The 14,235-nt window shown below is 35.9% G+C and overlaps 1 protein-coding gene across 1 annotated transcript; it reads left to right on the top strand.

Moving 5' to 3' along the window:
- The first annotated feature begins 3,488 nt into the window (after positions 1 to 3,488).
- LOC113227584 (4-coumarate--CoA ligase 1-like) lies at positions 3,489 to 12,463 on the top strand. Its single transcript, XM_026460539.1, has 9 exons — positions 3,489 to 3,605; positions 4,161 to 4,368; positions 4,807 to 5,143; positions 6,535 to 6,697; positions 7,079 to 7,218; positions 7,681 to 7,816; positions 9,434 to 9,655; positions 10,492 to 10,662; positions 12,126 to 12,463. Exons 1-9 carry the CDS (start codon positions 3,489 to 3,491, stop codon positions 12,249 to 12,251), a joined length of 1,620 nt encoding a protein of 539 aa, XP_026316324.1. The 3' UTR covers positions 12,252 to 12,463.
- Positions 12,464 to 14,235: the final 1,772 nt, after the last annotated feature.

Genomic DNA, 14,235 nt, shown 5'->3' with positions numbered 1-14,235 from the left:
GTGTGTGTGTGTGTGTGTGTGTGTGTGTGTGTGTGTGTGTGTGTGTGAGTTGTTTATTTATTTTATTTATTTATTTTAGGAAGGTTTACAGCTATTAATACAAAATATAAAATACAAACTAAACAACATCAAAGAGCCTAGTGTTTCTGTTTTCTCTATAAACAAGGGAAATTAGTGACGGGCAGCTTCCCTCTTCGGATAAAATTACGAGTATATGCCGGATAAAAGTTGCTGATGTATGTTGGTGTGTTATATTTATATTATATAAAAAAATAAAATTCAAGAAAATATATTTTATTACATTTTTTTGTAAAATGACTTCACTAGTTTTGTTATGATTATTATCCCCTAGGGGATTGGGCTAGAGGATCCTGGTGGACTCAACGACGAAAATTTTTTTCGACCCGATGACACATTTTTCCAGCATTCAGCGCCGCTGAATGACGAAAAACAATCAACAAGAAGAAATTAGCACAAAGACCTCTAACAAAAACACATAGAGAGATGGAGAATTTCGACAACTGGACCTGTAGCCCAGTTGGTATAGAGCAGTGTCTAAAAAAATAGTTAAGACTATTTCATAGGCAACGAATTTGAAAATAAATAGTGATTTTTAAGGTGACCAGTTATAGCTTTGGCACTACCTAGAAGTACAAAAGCAGAAGCAAATATGAAAAGTTAAATAATAATATCTGAATGTAATTTGTTTTCAATTAACCTATTGTATCCCACTGCTGGGCAAACGTCTCCCCCAAAATCCTCCCCTGTCTTTGGTGATTTCATACCACTCCTTCTCACACTTATCGCGATCGTCCTGCTAACTCCTTCTCGACCGGCCTCGCCGACGGCTTCCATTCTTTTTTATTTTTCATGCGCCGGCGGCATCCAAGGAGTGGCAACGTCCGCCCAATGCTCGGGTAGCTTAGCATAGCTTCGCTCGCGGTGTGGCCTGCGCTTTAATCAGGCCGAATAGTTTGGCCGAACATTTAGCTACGATCCAGGCCGAATATACTATTTACTGCAACACTACAAATTATACAAATAAATAAGATTAATCCTATTGCCATTTTTTTATTATCATACAATTAATATTTATCCACAACAGTAACAAACAGACTGCGCGGTAGATATAAAATGGGAGCAAACTGATAGCCAACTGATAACTAAGAGCGTTACGATTATCATGCCAAGTGTGGCCGTATTAGATAATTCGTATTCTGATGTTTATTATAGTATTAATAATGTATTTGTTAAATATTTAGTAATCCACTGAATATCTTAGAATAGGAGTTATATGTATGTGTGTTAGTGCTTATTTTTTTATCATGGCGGTCTGTAACGGAATACCAGCGGCGATGAGAAACTCCATTGTGCTGAGTTACAGAACTTTTTGTCTCCTACCACTATTATCTGTTACTAAACTCCGTGTAAACTTATATTGATTTATTAATGTTACAAGTCGTGCACCTGGTGGTAGGCATCACCACTCAGAGCCTTAAATCGCAAAGATCTGAGGGGCACTGCGCCCATCACCCTGAGACATAAGTTGACTAGTCCCTTGTGCCTGTAATTTCATCAGCACCCTCACCCTTTAAAATCACAAGCGAATGAAGCTCACATTCCTACTTGGCGGCAGAAATAGGTAAGGTGGCAGTACTTCCCTGGACGATCTCTTTCACAAGGAGCTCTACTGTTACTAAATGTGTTGAGATAAATACTGTATTCCAGTTTTGAAGGGTATCTGTGCTGGTGAAATTACAGGCAAATGGGACTCGTCAACTTTGCAGACAGATATTTGCTATTTAAAGCTCTGAGTGGCACTGTAGCTGAAAATAGGCGTCTAGCTTACCATCAGGCGCACGACTTGCTCGTCCCGTCCCTTGATATTATAAAAAAAAGGATTTTATTATTATTATGTACTGTCAGCAAACTCGACGGTTGTTTTTCCGTTCTGGCAACGACCACCCACAGCTTGCTTGTTCTTAGCTACTAATGGCATTTAAGAACTGGACCATTTTTTCTTTGTATACTTTTCATTTTTTAAAGTAATTTGAAGAAAGGGTTTTTACAAAAAAAATCGCAATAAAGAAGCGAATGACCGAAGGTTGCCCGTAAAACACAAGAAGCTCGTGCGCAAGAGCATCATTAGAAAATAAACATTAATTACAATTAATATTACACTTTTTTATTCCCGGCTAAAGTAGTAAAACATTGCAAATTTAAATTCTCCGTAAACGGCGTTAGGTTCAAATTACAATGGAGAATTTTGACGATTTGCGGCCTGGTGCACGTACGCACTGGTTGTCATGCAATATTCAAGTAAACATGTAATCACACGCAGTGTAAACAACTTAAGCGGTAAGGTGGCAGGAAACTGAAATTATTATAAGCATTTAATGTAGATCCCGAGACACATTAAAAAAACTGTTTTTTATGTACAATGTAAATTCGACCTTGTATATACGCTTTGTGTCCAATTTAGCACTTTTTGTTTATTTACAATTTTGGTTTAGTTTTTCTACAGAACAATAAATACAGTAGAAATGGTTAGTTATTACTATTAATACTACTAACAAACTCGTAGTGAATAGGCGAAACAAGTGTGTCAGGATCGTAGCATGTATATTATATAGTCCCCCTTATGGATTTCGATAACAGCCACCTTTTGAGACTATTTCCTAGCGTGTGCTCTAACATAACTCGCCATAACAAAGTAATAAAATTGGCCTGCTGGATTGACAGTATATTTTTGCCATTGAGTATATAACCAGAAATAGAGACGAAATGTTATTTAACTTGTTTAAAAAGTATTCTGCCAAATTATTACGGTGACAACTGTGCTCCGATTGGCCAGCTCAATTGTTTCATTTCAAATCGACCAGTTTAACTTGAGATCTGCTTTATTGGACGAAAACTGAAAAATTACATATTTAATATTTAATTACCGATGAAATGTGATTCCGTTTGTTTTGTAATAAGATATTTTGCTGTTTGCATAGTTAGAGACATTATCTTTATTACAATAAATACAGAATATTTTTGGAATATACGGAGACGTATACACAGGTCAGTTGTAGCCGCTATACTATTCCAGCTTTCTAATTTGTGATTTCAGTGCAAACGTGAATTGATATTTAAAAGTGATATAAGCCCCATTTGCCTGGTGAGTTGCCAGGTGTGGATGACGCTTATTTCTGGTTATATACTCGATGAGGAGGGGTTAGGTCTCTTTTTACTCCTTTAGCGTTTAGCGTTTAATGTCTCGATTAGCTTTTGTTCAAATGTTTTTACATTTTTATGGAAGCTGTGGGTACTGTTTGTATGTTACTCATTGCACTGTAGCTCCACTATTGTAAAATATTGTTTATACTGTAACATTATCTATTATTATGTAAGCGCGATGTTTTTAGCAGTATTATTTTGCGCACTACCAGAAGCGCTTGTTTTTTTATTGTTACTTTTTATTGAACAATTAATAAACAACAAAAATGTTGAAAAATCCAAATTGGGTGTACGGTAGTAATGATATTTTTGTGCCAGCAAGATTGAACTTTGGTGAATTTATAATACAGAAGCTATGGGCACATAGAGATAAAATCTGCTTCGTGAGTACAAATTCCACTGTTTCCATTTTGTAGCTATTTAACTATTACACTATTATGAAAGGGTCTGATAAAAATTTATCGTTTGTTTAATAAGGCCACGTCTGTAAAATAGCAACAATTTTTGAAAAGTTTAAACATTTTTAAGTTTTTATCTGTCAGTTTGTTATAACTATTAATACAAAGATCAAACACTAAGAAAAAAATGCCTTAGATCTGGCTGGATTCGAACCAAAGTATTCCAGCAAACCGTGCTAGACGCTATATCAATTAAACCACGGAACGAACCAGCGCAACTTACGAATTTTTCTGAGCTTGTTGCAGATCTTTGTTGGTTTTTAACGACTTTTTTGCCGTAGTGCTTTTGTGAGAAATCTATTACTTAACTAGGGACCTTTACAGCTACCAGTAACAGACTAGAGATGAATTGTAATTTTAAAGTTTTTATAGAATGTCACGATTTTTCACTATGATATTCAATTACTTTTCTGTAATTACTCCACTAGTTTGTTATAATTATTAATAAAAAGATCGTATATATAATAAAACAACTTTCAGATAAACGGCGCAAACGGAGAGACCCTTAAATACGGTGAGATTGCACAAAATGCAATGAATGTTGCTGTTTCACTCCATCGCATTGGTGTTAGAAAGAGAGAGGCAATCGCCATTTGTTCGGAGAACAGAAGAGAATTCTTTCCTAGTGTTATTGGGGCTGTATGTGCTGGAGCTGTGATCTCTACTGTAAACGTTGGTTATACACCAGGTACGGTCTCATCATCATACGTCATCCTTCTATAAGTTTTAGACTCACAGGCACATTTAAACGGAAGAAAAAAGTGAAAATCTTCTTATTCCTGTCCTTATCCCACGCTAGGTGGGTTCGGCACATGCATTTTTCTTCCGCTCTCCGCTATCAGCCGTCATTTCCATACTCACACCTTTCACACCAAGGAAAACCACGTGGTTGAAGAATCACAGAGACTAGTTCCACCTTAGCACACTCCCGCTTTCGTGCGGCAGCTTCAGAAATGAGAATAGTCGCCATCATGGTCTCCAGCCTTCTTAGAGAAGCGGCACACTAAGAAGAATTAAACATCTGTCCTGAAAAGTTGACATATTTTGTGGCCTGTAAATGCAAATGTGGCCTTATTACACCAATAACAATTATAAAGGAATCAACAACGTTTTGTTTTTGTTACAGGGGAATTAAAACACGTTTTGAACATAACAAAGCCTTCTTACATCTTCTGTTCACCAATTGCATACAAGAACTACAAAAAAACACTGAAATATCTTCAATTTTTAAAGAAAACCATTATATTCGGAGATGAAAAACCAGAATCGCAAAACGTTATTATGTACAACGACATAGCTTTATCAAATAACGGAATATTAAAAGAGAACGTTCAATTTGAAGACTTTAGACCAGTCGAAGTGAGAGGCGATGATCCGTTATTTGTTTTATATTCTTCTGGTACTACGGGAATGCCTAAGGGGGTGATATTGAGTCATCTTAATCTTTTAACCGCGTGTTGTTTGTAAGTACATTTATGAAAACATTGTTCTTCTAACCTCTACAATATATAAATTTGTATTCCCTAATATGTCGTGAATAGTGTAAAAAATATAAGCTAATCTTATCATCCTTTCTGAATCGATATTCCCTTCAGGCATATTAAGGTCTTTTCATTATCTTTTATTATACGTACAGCCCGGAAATTCAATTCCCCGTCTGCGACGGTGTTTCTGAGCACATACAACCCTATGGTTAGTATCTTTAAGGTACGAATGAATAGGCATCTTCTGGGCGAGCTCGTTCAATCATAGACCGTAAATTTGTTTTATGGTTATGTAGTAGTCCAAGTATATGCTGCAATGCAAGACTTTTTATGGCATACGAACATAAAGAAAAGACTAGATGCTATTCTTGGGCGCCACAGTTTTTAACTAATTAATTCAACATCAGCATCGTCATGTCTTTCTCTCTTCTTTTATATCTATTATTTTTGATATTTGTTCTCGCAAATATTTTTTACTTACCACGGATTATCGCATTAGCTCCCACTTGGGAAACTTGAGTCTAAATAATACCAGTAGATTTATACGAGAGTCCGGGATTGGAGTTTCTCTCAAGACGCCTGCAACACTAACTTATTTTGCAAATTATTTACTATTTGATTTACTTATCATCGTTCACTTTGAAGATGAAGGAAAATATGATCAGATAATCTGCTTACCTATTGAAAATGGTTCCAAAATCAACCACCCTTAAGGCTTGCCTAGACAACACCAACCACCACTACGATCAATCTCATACAAGGAAATGTCGCACTCCTAACTCTGTTTATTCGGACGTTTATTTTGATTCTTAACGCTGATCAACAGATGGTACCAAGTAAACCCGCGATGCGTTTGTAGTAATATTCGAAAACGCCAACAGATGGACGCAATTACATTTTTGTAAATGTAATTTCTGCCATTTGTTGATTATTATAAATAACAACATAAATGACAAAATCACAAAGAATCTAAGTCTGTAATTTTAATATTTAAAGTGAAAATCAATGCTAAAACGGTAACTAATTTCGAGAATAAATTTAAAAAAAATGGTATCTGTACAATTTATTGCAAACTAACAAATATAAACGCACTGATAAACCTTCCATTTGTTATCCTTTCAACAACAGTTTTTACCAATAATAATTTACGTAATTTTTAAATGAATTTTAAATGAACATTCCTGAAATGTTGAAAAATAGTTTTGCATTTCTTTTTTATATTTTATACTTCTTATTTAGTATGACGAAGTTTAAATTTTTGAGATTCAATGCTTCATATTTTTATTTTGTACAAGTGCCGCCATCCATATATTAATGTTTATTTGTATGAATTGATAGCCCATGCTACAACGATGCAAATTTCTTCCCAGACCAGTCGCTCAAGACCCCAGCGTGATTACCTTAACAGTAAACCCATGGCACCACGCATTTGGTCTGTTTGGAAACTTCTGCGCCTTCACGACAGGACGTACTGCAGTGTACCTGTCCAAGTTTGACATGCAGATGTACTTAATGTGCATTGAGAAGTACAAGGTACCTGTACAAAGTGTAATATAATATAAATAATTAAAATTTTAAAGATCCCGACACAAATCAATGTACCCCAAAAAGTCAACATCTGTAAGCCGACTACTCGTCGAGACCCAAATACTTTTATTCTGCTATGAGTGCGTTTAGTAGTAGTAGTACGCGTTTGACCACGTGAAAGAATTTGTCCAGGGAATTACTGTCCCTTACCTAATCAATAGTGTGAGTGTTACTGCATTACGATTTTGAAGGGTAAGGGTAGGCCTGGGAGAAATAGCTAAAGTGGCAGTTCCCTGGAAAATCTCTTTCACACGGAGCTCTATTGCTACTTGCTGTAAACTGCGCAACTACGATGTTTTAAATAATATACTCTTTCGTTTGTTCTAGGTAGCCCAATTAACAGTGGTACCACCAATACTAGTAGCTTTATGTAAAGTGGACATTAAGTACGATATTAGCACCGTACGATTGATCAATTCTGGCGCTGCACCCTTGCATAAGGATACTTTAGAAGTTCTGAAAACCAAGTAAGTTACATGATGTCAGCTTTTTGTTTTGTGGTTAAAATTCGCATTGTAAGACTGTATTGGTATTATTTGCGGAACAACGCGCCCCAAAGCGGGGCTGAATGTTCCGCTCCGAAATTTGTCAAAAATTAGCCTCTACGAAAAAGACTATTGAGATATTAGTAGAAGTGACTATACTATTACAAAAAGCGATAACATTTGTTCAACATTTCCACATGTTGAAAATCAAACCCTTCATTTTCAGTATAAAACTGCAAGTTATTTGAAAATCGGAAAGTTCAGCCCCGCTGTCCCCAAATTGTTATTTATTATGGTACAGGTATTATTTCCCAAATATCCCCAGGCCGATCTCGTTGATAATACTTTATGGTGATTGATATGGGGATTTTAGGAAAATAATTCCAGAATACCCGGAATGACGTCTTTAAGGGATTAATGGAATAATCAATGTATTGTGTTAAGGTTGCCTAACGCTCAAGTGCTTCAAGGCTACGGTATGACAGAGGTTACTCTAGGCGTAACAAGGGACACATTAGCGACGGCTCACTTAGCTAAGCCCGGAGGTGTGGGGTTCATTTGCGGTGGAACCATCATTAAGGTATTATCATACTATTAATTGAACCCCGAATGGCAGGAGAGCACTCCAGTTTTAGGCAGCAAGAGTTTCTTTAAACATTTATGGTGTCGCCACCTCTGAGTTCCCGGGTTCGATCCCCGGCCGGGTCAGTGTAGAAAACTAACTTTTCTATATTGTGTGTAATGATTGAGGATCTGGGTGTTTCTGGTACCGTAGTTGTTTCTGATTTCCAAAACACGAGTGCTTTAGCTACTTACTTTGGGATAAGAGCAACGTACGTGGTGTTGTCTAATAGTTATTTAATATTTATTGATATTTGTATTCTCGTTTACTCTTAGGAGGGGGTTTGGACCATGATCCGTCGTGTTTACCTAATGTAAATTGGGAACTTCACAAGTTTTCCGAGGGCTATTAACCTTGAATACGCAGGTTTTATCACAATCTTTTCCTTTACTTATTGCGAATAAATATGAACACACACTCTTTAAATGACTATCGTTAATTACACGTTTCTAAACACAGTGTGAGTTTTTTTTTATTTTCCGGATATTGCGTTACACGCTCCATTTTTTTTTTTTGGGTATTTGGCTTCTGTCCCACTGAGGACAGATCTGCCAGTGTCCGGGTTGAAAGATACACGGTATATTTATCAAGATTCACTCAAACGACGACGATCGGTTGCACCATCCTATGGACAAAGACAAAACACGGGGTTATTTGACTAGCTACTTTGGATGAAAAGCGTAAACACATGCTGTGCACATAGTAAAAGTTATAGCCGTATGTTATTTTGTTCAATATATTTAAATAGAGTAAATAGTAGAGGAGGTTTTAGGGGAGAAAGGATACTATAAAAATTTGTGGGTCGAGGGATACAATCTGGAAGAAAACACGCTCCATGGTCACGGGTTGACTGACTAGTGGCAGACGTAATATCTGTCTACCCTCGTTCGCTGTCGACGACTGCCTTCATTTCGATTACACGAGGCGTTACCACTGTCACTCATATTTTCCGACAAACAGCACTTCAATCCACCCGCGAAAATGAAGTGAAAACTATTTTGTTTTTATTATTACTGATAAGGGCCGGATTCCACGCACTGGATAGTTTACACCTATCATCACGGTTAAAAAACTCCTTGTTGGTAAACTTTAAATTGCGTTTACAGAAATTTATACGGAAAATACTTTTCCGCTCTAGGAAAGAAAGTCAAGGAAACTCATTACTAGTCATCACTGATACATAAACTAAAAATGTTGAAGCAATATGTATTAAAAATAATATTAAGAAGAGGTTCACAACCCTCGGAAAATGTGTGAACTCTCCAACCCACATTGGGCCAGCGTGACGGACTATGGCCCGCCCAGCAGTGCTGGGATGTATATATGAGTTATGAAGATGATGTTACTTATACTTTACTGAGTGACGGATTTGTACTAAAAAGCAATAGTATATAAAGCTGTGTTACGTTTAAGAACGACTCGATGTATCAGGGAAGAAAGCGCGTAAATACCAAAGTACATAATGTGTAAAACAACCAATTTACAACCGGTTGATGATGATAACTTACTTACCTATGTAGTTGAGTTTACGCGTGTAATATAACATATTAGTTTAAAAATGAATTCTTATTTCAGATAGTCGATATAGAAACAAGAAAAACTCTAGGTCCAAACCAGAGAGGTGAACTCTGTATCCGAGGTCCATTGGTTATGAAAGGATATATCGGCAAGGATTCAAAAGACGACTTTGACAGTGAGGGGTTCTTCAAAACTGGTGACATCGGATATTATGATGATGATAAATATTTCTTTATAGTTGATCGCTTAAAGGAGTTAATAAAATACAAGGCGTATCAGGTAATTTCTCTGTTGACCTAAACGAAAATATAGCGTCTTTTGCGCGTCGACACATGCTATTTGTAAAACCTTTGAAACCGTTGAAACCATTACTGTCAAATAAGTAATCGAGCAAATCAAAATACAGTGTCAAGAATGAAGCTTCATTCACGTCAAGCGAATACTTTTATTACTGCTTTCCGGTTTTGAAAAGTGAGGGTGAAATTACAAGCATATGATATTTGTTAACTTAGAATAGAATAGAATATATTTATTACATAACACCACAACACAATAATAAACAGTAAAAAATTAAAAGTAAAAAAAATAAATAAAAATAAAACAGAACTAAATTAAAACTAAAACAAGCTAAATTAAAACAAACAGAAAATGAATAACAAAAAAGAAAATTAAATAAAATTAATTAAAAATAAAATCTTAGCAATAAATAATTATGCGACCACAAAGCTGGTCAACACTATTGCTGTACTAAGTAGATGTCATGTGTGTGGCTGTGGCATACATGTAATAGGATCCACTCAGCTAATGTCACCGCCGGGACAAGGCTGTGACACTGATTTTCAGTGGACCCTATATAATATCATATAACTTATGTCTCAAGGATCACCCGCAGTGGCGTACCCCTCATATCGTTGCGATTTAAAACTCTGAGTGGCACAGCAACTGTTATGGACAGGCATGTCGCTTACCACCTTGTTCGCCCCGTCATTTAGTATAATAAAAAAAACAACGAGAAGACTTCTCAAATAACCCACGGTTCTACTGGAGCTGTAGCAACTACGCATGATCTGCATCCAGTCTGTGTATAGAATATCACTAACCTCATACATTTTCAGGTAGCTCCAGCAGAAATAGAAGCACTGCTCCTCCAGCACCCAGGTGTAAAAGACGTAGGAGTCATCGGCATAGAGAATAAGGAAGCGGGTGAGGTACCACTCGCCTTTGTGGTTAAACAAACTGATACTGACGTAACTGAAGATGATGTCAAGAAGTTCGTTGCTGAGAGGGTTAGTATGATTATTTAACGTGCTATGGATACGGTTTATCAAAGGTATTACTTCATCATTAACATCCTACTTATGAACCCAGGCTCTTGTCGATCTCTTTCGTTTTCCTTCTATTTTCCCCTCAATTATTATAAATGTCACATTACGTAACAAATGTCTAAACATTTTCCCCTTTTGTTTTTTATTGCATTCAAAAGATTTATTTCTTCCCTAATCTATTTAATATTGTTTAATTCTATGCTTTAACAAAGTAGAAAATTAAAACCAATAAGTAGGTACCTATACAAACTTAATGTAATTGAAGTAACAATAAAACAAAAGAGTAAACTGAAAAACACAGCCTTTTATCTAATGAAGATTAACGGAATCATTCACAGTAGTTAATAAAATCAATCACAATAAAATTATTGCTAAAATCATTGTACTTCGTAGGCTCTGATTAATAGATTTCTTATCCAATTGATAAGAGTTTTTTTTTTCAGTGTGTATTCAGTGTGCTCGAGATTTATTGGCATATATCATTATAATAAGTACGTATATGTCAAAGATATCGAACAGCTGTTATTTTCTCACAATTTCGAATTACATAGTAAAAGTTGTTTGGACTATACTGACACAGGTTTAAAAAGTCATCTAATAAATTATGTTCTCATATGATACTATTAATGGAAAGTGCTATGATCGGAGTTTCAATGGGAGATCGAATCAGGGGAGCAACTCCTGTTCTCAGGCATTCGACCGAAACAATTCCTAAATTCCTATCAAATAAATAATACTCGATTAAGCATAATCTCAGTACAGAGTACAAAAAAAAACGACCTCAAAAGTACGTGGAATTACATATATGTGCCAAGTTTTATTGAAATCGGTTACCGGAAAGTGCGCAAACGCGGATTCATCCCCTAGTTCGACACTATACGGGATTTGACACAGGAGATAATAAAAATCAGTTCTCACTACTCAAAGTATATTGAGAGAGAAAAACGCCTTGAATTGGAGAATAGCAAAATCAACTATTAAAATAATTGCTCCTTATAATAAAATTTAGGCGCTATTTATAAAAATGAATCTTCATGCGTGAACAGCCACCCTTAGAGGTGGATGATTTTCTTCAAACTTAAATGGGACCAATAGCTACTCTCTTTCCAACAAAAAAGAATCATCAAAATCCGTTCACAAATGGCGGAGTTATCGCGTAACATACATACAAAAAAAAGTCGAATTGAGAACCTCCTCTTTTTTTTAAAGTCATTTAAAAAGACAATGTCCAGTATGAAGCTTCATCCGCATCATACGCGTTTAAATTTGATCAACTATTACTTATATGACTGTAATTGTTTCGGACAGAGAACGAGAGTAGTGGTCCCAGAGTAGATGTCCCAGGTAACGGCTGACACATGTCATTGGTTTGTTTACTTAGTTTAGTACTTAATGATAATTAATTGACTTATATTATTTTCCAGTTATCAAATCCAAAACACCTCCGTGGCGGGGTGCGCTTCGTGGATCAAATTCCCAAGAATCCGAGCGGCAAAATATTGAGAAAAACTTTGCGGGCTGTGGCTAAGAGCGGGAAGAGTAAATTGTGAATAAAAATAATCTATGTACGGTTATGATCCTTATCCTTTTCCCCACTGCCCACTTCTATTATAATGCGGCGTCAGCGTCGACCTTACAATTTGCTCGTCATTTTTCGTAAGGTGCGATGATTTGTGGTTATGTTAAGTACGTACATTTCGATGATTAATATAACTGAGTTGTGACTTAATTATGTTAATTGGTGTATTCTTAGTTAGTGATTGATAATTAATAACGAATAAAGTTGATTTTGTTTGGTTTTTTATGATACCTACTAAGTGACGGGATGAACAAGTCCTGTGACTGGTGGTAAGCGAGATCTTTGCGATTGAAGCTCTGTGAGTGGCACTGCAACTGCTTTGGACAGGCGTGTCGCTCCTGTCGCGGGATACCTCGTCGCTTGGTAACTAAAAAAAAGTATAAAATGTAAGTAAAACTAATGGCAACCCCATGCATCAGACGCGCCAAAAACATACTGTATTTTCCCGCCTTACTTTTATTAGGTCCGATAGGACGAGTTGAAGTTTGGAAAATAAAAATTAAATAAATAAAAATCAAAAGACATTTATTTATCCACAAAACACATAAACGAATAATTAAAACAGATGAACAGTAATGTGGATAAAAAGGATGAAGACTCAGCATTACGGATTTTCAGGCATCACCTAGTCGCTTGCAGCATCAGACCGGCAAGCGGTTTAGTAACCCCGCTACGGAGCAATTAATAGAGGCTGTCTGTGTTGCACTAATGTAAAATATATAACAATTGTAATTAAAAGAAATCTAAAATTGTATTTATTTTGTGTTGCTAGGGGATTTAACCTTCCAGTGGTCGCACCCTTGCGCCGAACATCGCATCGTCGCGCGCGGTCTGTGAGACCGCAACTTTGCGCGTTCAGTTTGAGAAAACAAATGAATATTATCATGACGTTGTGTAGCACATGATAAAAATAAGTCTTTTATCTATATAAATGAAAATAAAAAACATTATTTACTTTTTTTTTTATTATTTGTACTTATTAATCTAACAGCCTACAAAAATTCAAAATTTTAGTCATATGACACAAAATTTTCTATCTGAATCGTTAATAGGCACATCATAATTATTACTAAGATCAATCAAAATTATCATCAATAATAATTGCACAATATGGTAGGAACTCTAAAATCACAATTATTTTTAAATGTTTTGTTTCATGATGTTCTAGGTAATCTTAATTCTAATATAATAAAAAAGGAAAACAAAATAAAAAACTTCTAATTATTTTTAAGAGTAAGTACAGGGTCAAGAGCACATCAAGCTTGACACTTAAGACTTAAATCCAACTCTATGCCGCTTACGATAAGTACGGTCCAAGTACAAAGTGTCAAGCTTGACGTGACTGTACTACGATAACCTACTCCTTATCGGTATCAATGGTTTGACATCATCAAAATCTTCATCTTCATCTTCTGTTTCTGCCTCCTCTGCAAGTCGTTCTGATTCATCGTAACTCATTGTCTACAACAAATAGTCTAATAATAAATATTTGAACATAATATTACATAAAATAATATAATTTTGTAATATACACACACAAAAACAAAAACAGTACATAGACAGCATTTAATGTGGGCAAACGCGGACTTATCGCTAATAGCGATCTCTTCCAGACAACCTCTGAGTTACAGAAAAGCTAATCAGAACGGGATACGCAGAGATACGTAGAGTGCCAATAGCAAAATTTGAATTGTATAGAATTATTGTAACAATTAACATTAACTTTATTAAAAAATATAGTACAAATAACATGTAATACTCGCCCAGGTTTCAATTTTATTCCATAAATTTTTTGGAACACGACCAATCGCGCGCGGAATCTGAGATGTGCGCTTGCGACGAATGTCCCAGGGCTACCAACGAGAAGTATCTCATCTCCTTGAGGATAGTATGGTCGCGCAACCATCTATGGTTTTTAGTTTTTGTAAAATTATTAAAATAAGGCCACTGCGGTC

Source organism: Hyposmocoma kahamanoa, unplaced genomic scaffold (assembly GCF_003589595.1).
Source record: "Hyposmocoma kahamanoa isolate Upper Pololo Valley unplaced genomic scaffold, ASM358959v1 211, whole genome shotgun sequence".
Taxonomy (NCBI): Eukaryota; Metazoa; Arthropoda; class Insecta; order Lepidoptera; family Cosmopterigidae; genus Hyposmocoma; species Hyposmocoma kahamanoa.
This window is presented reverse-complemented; position numbering and strand designations above follow the sequence as displayed.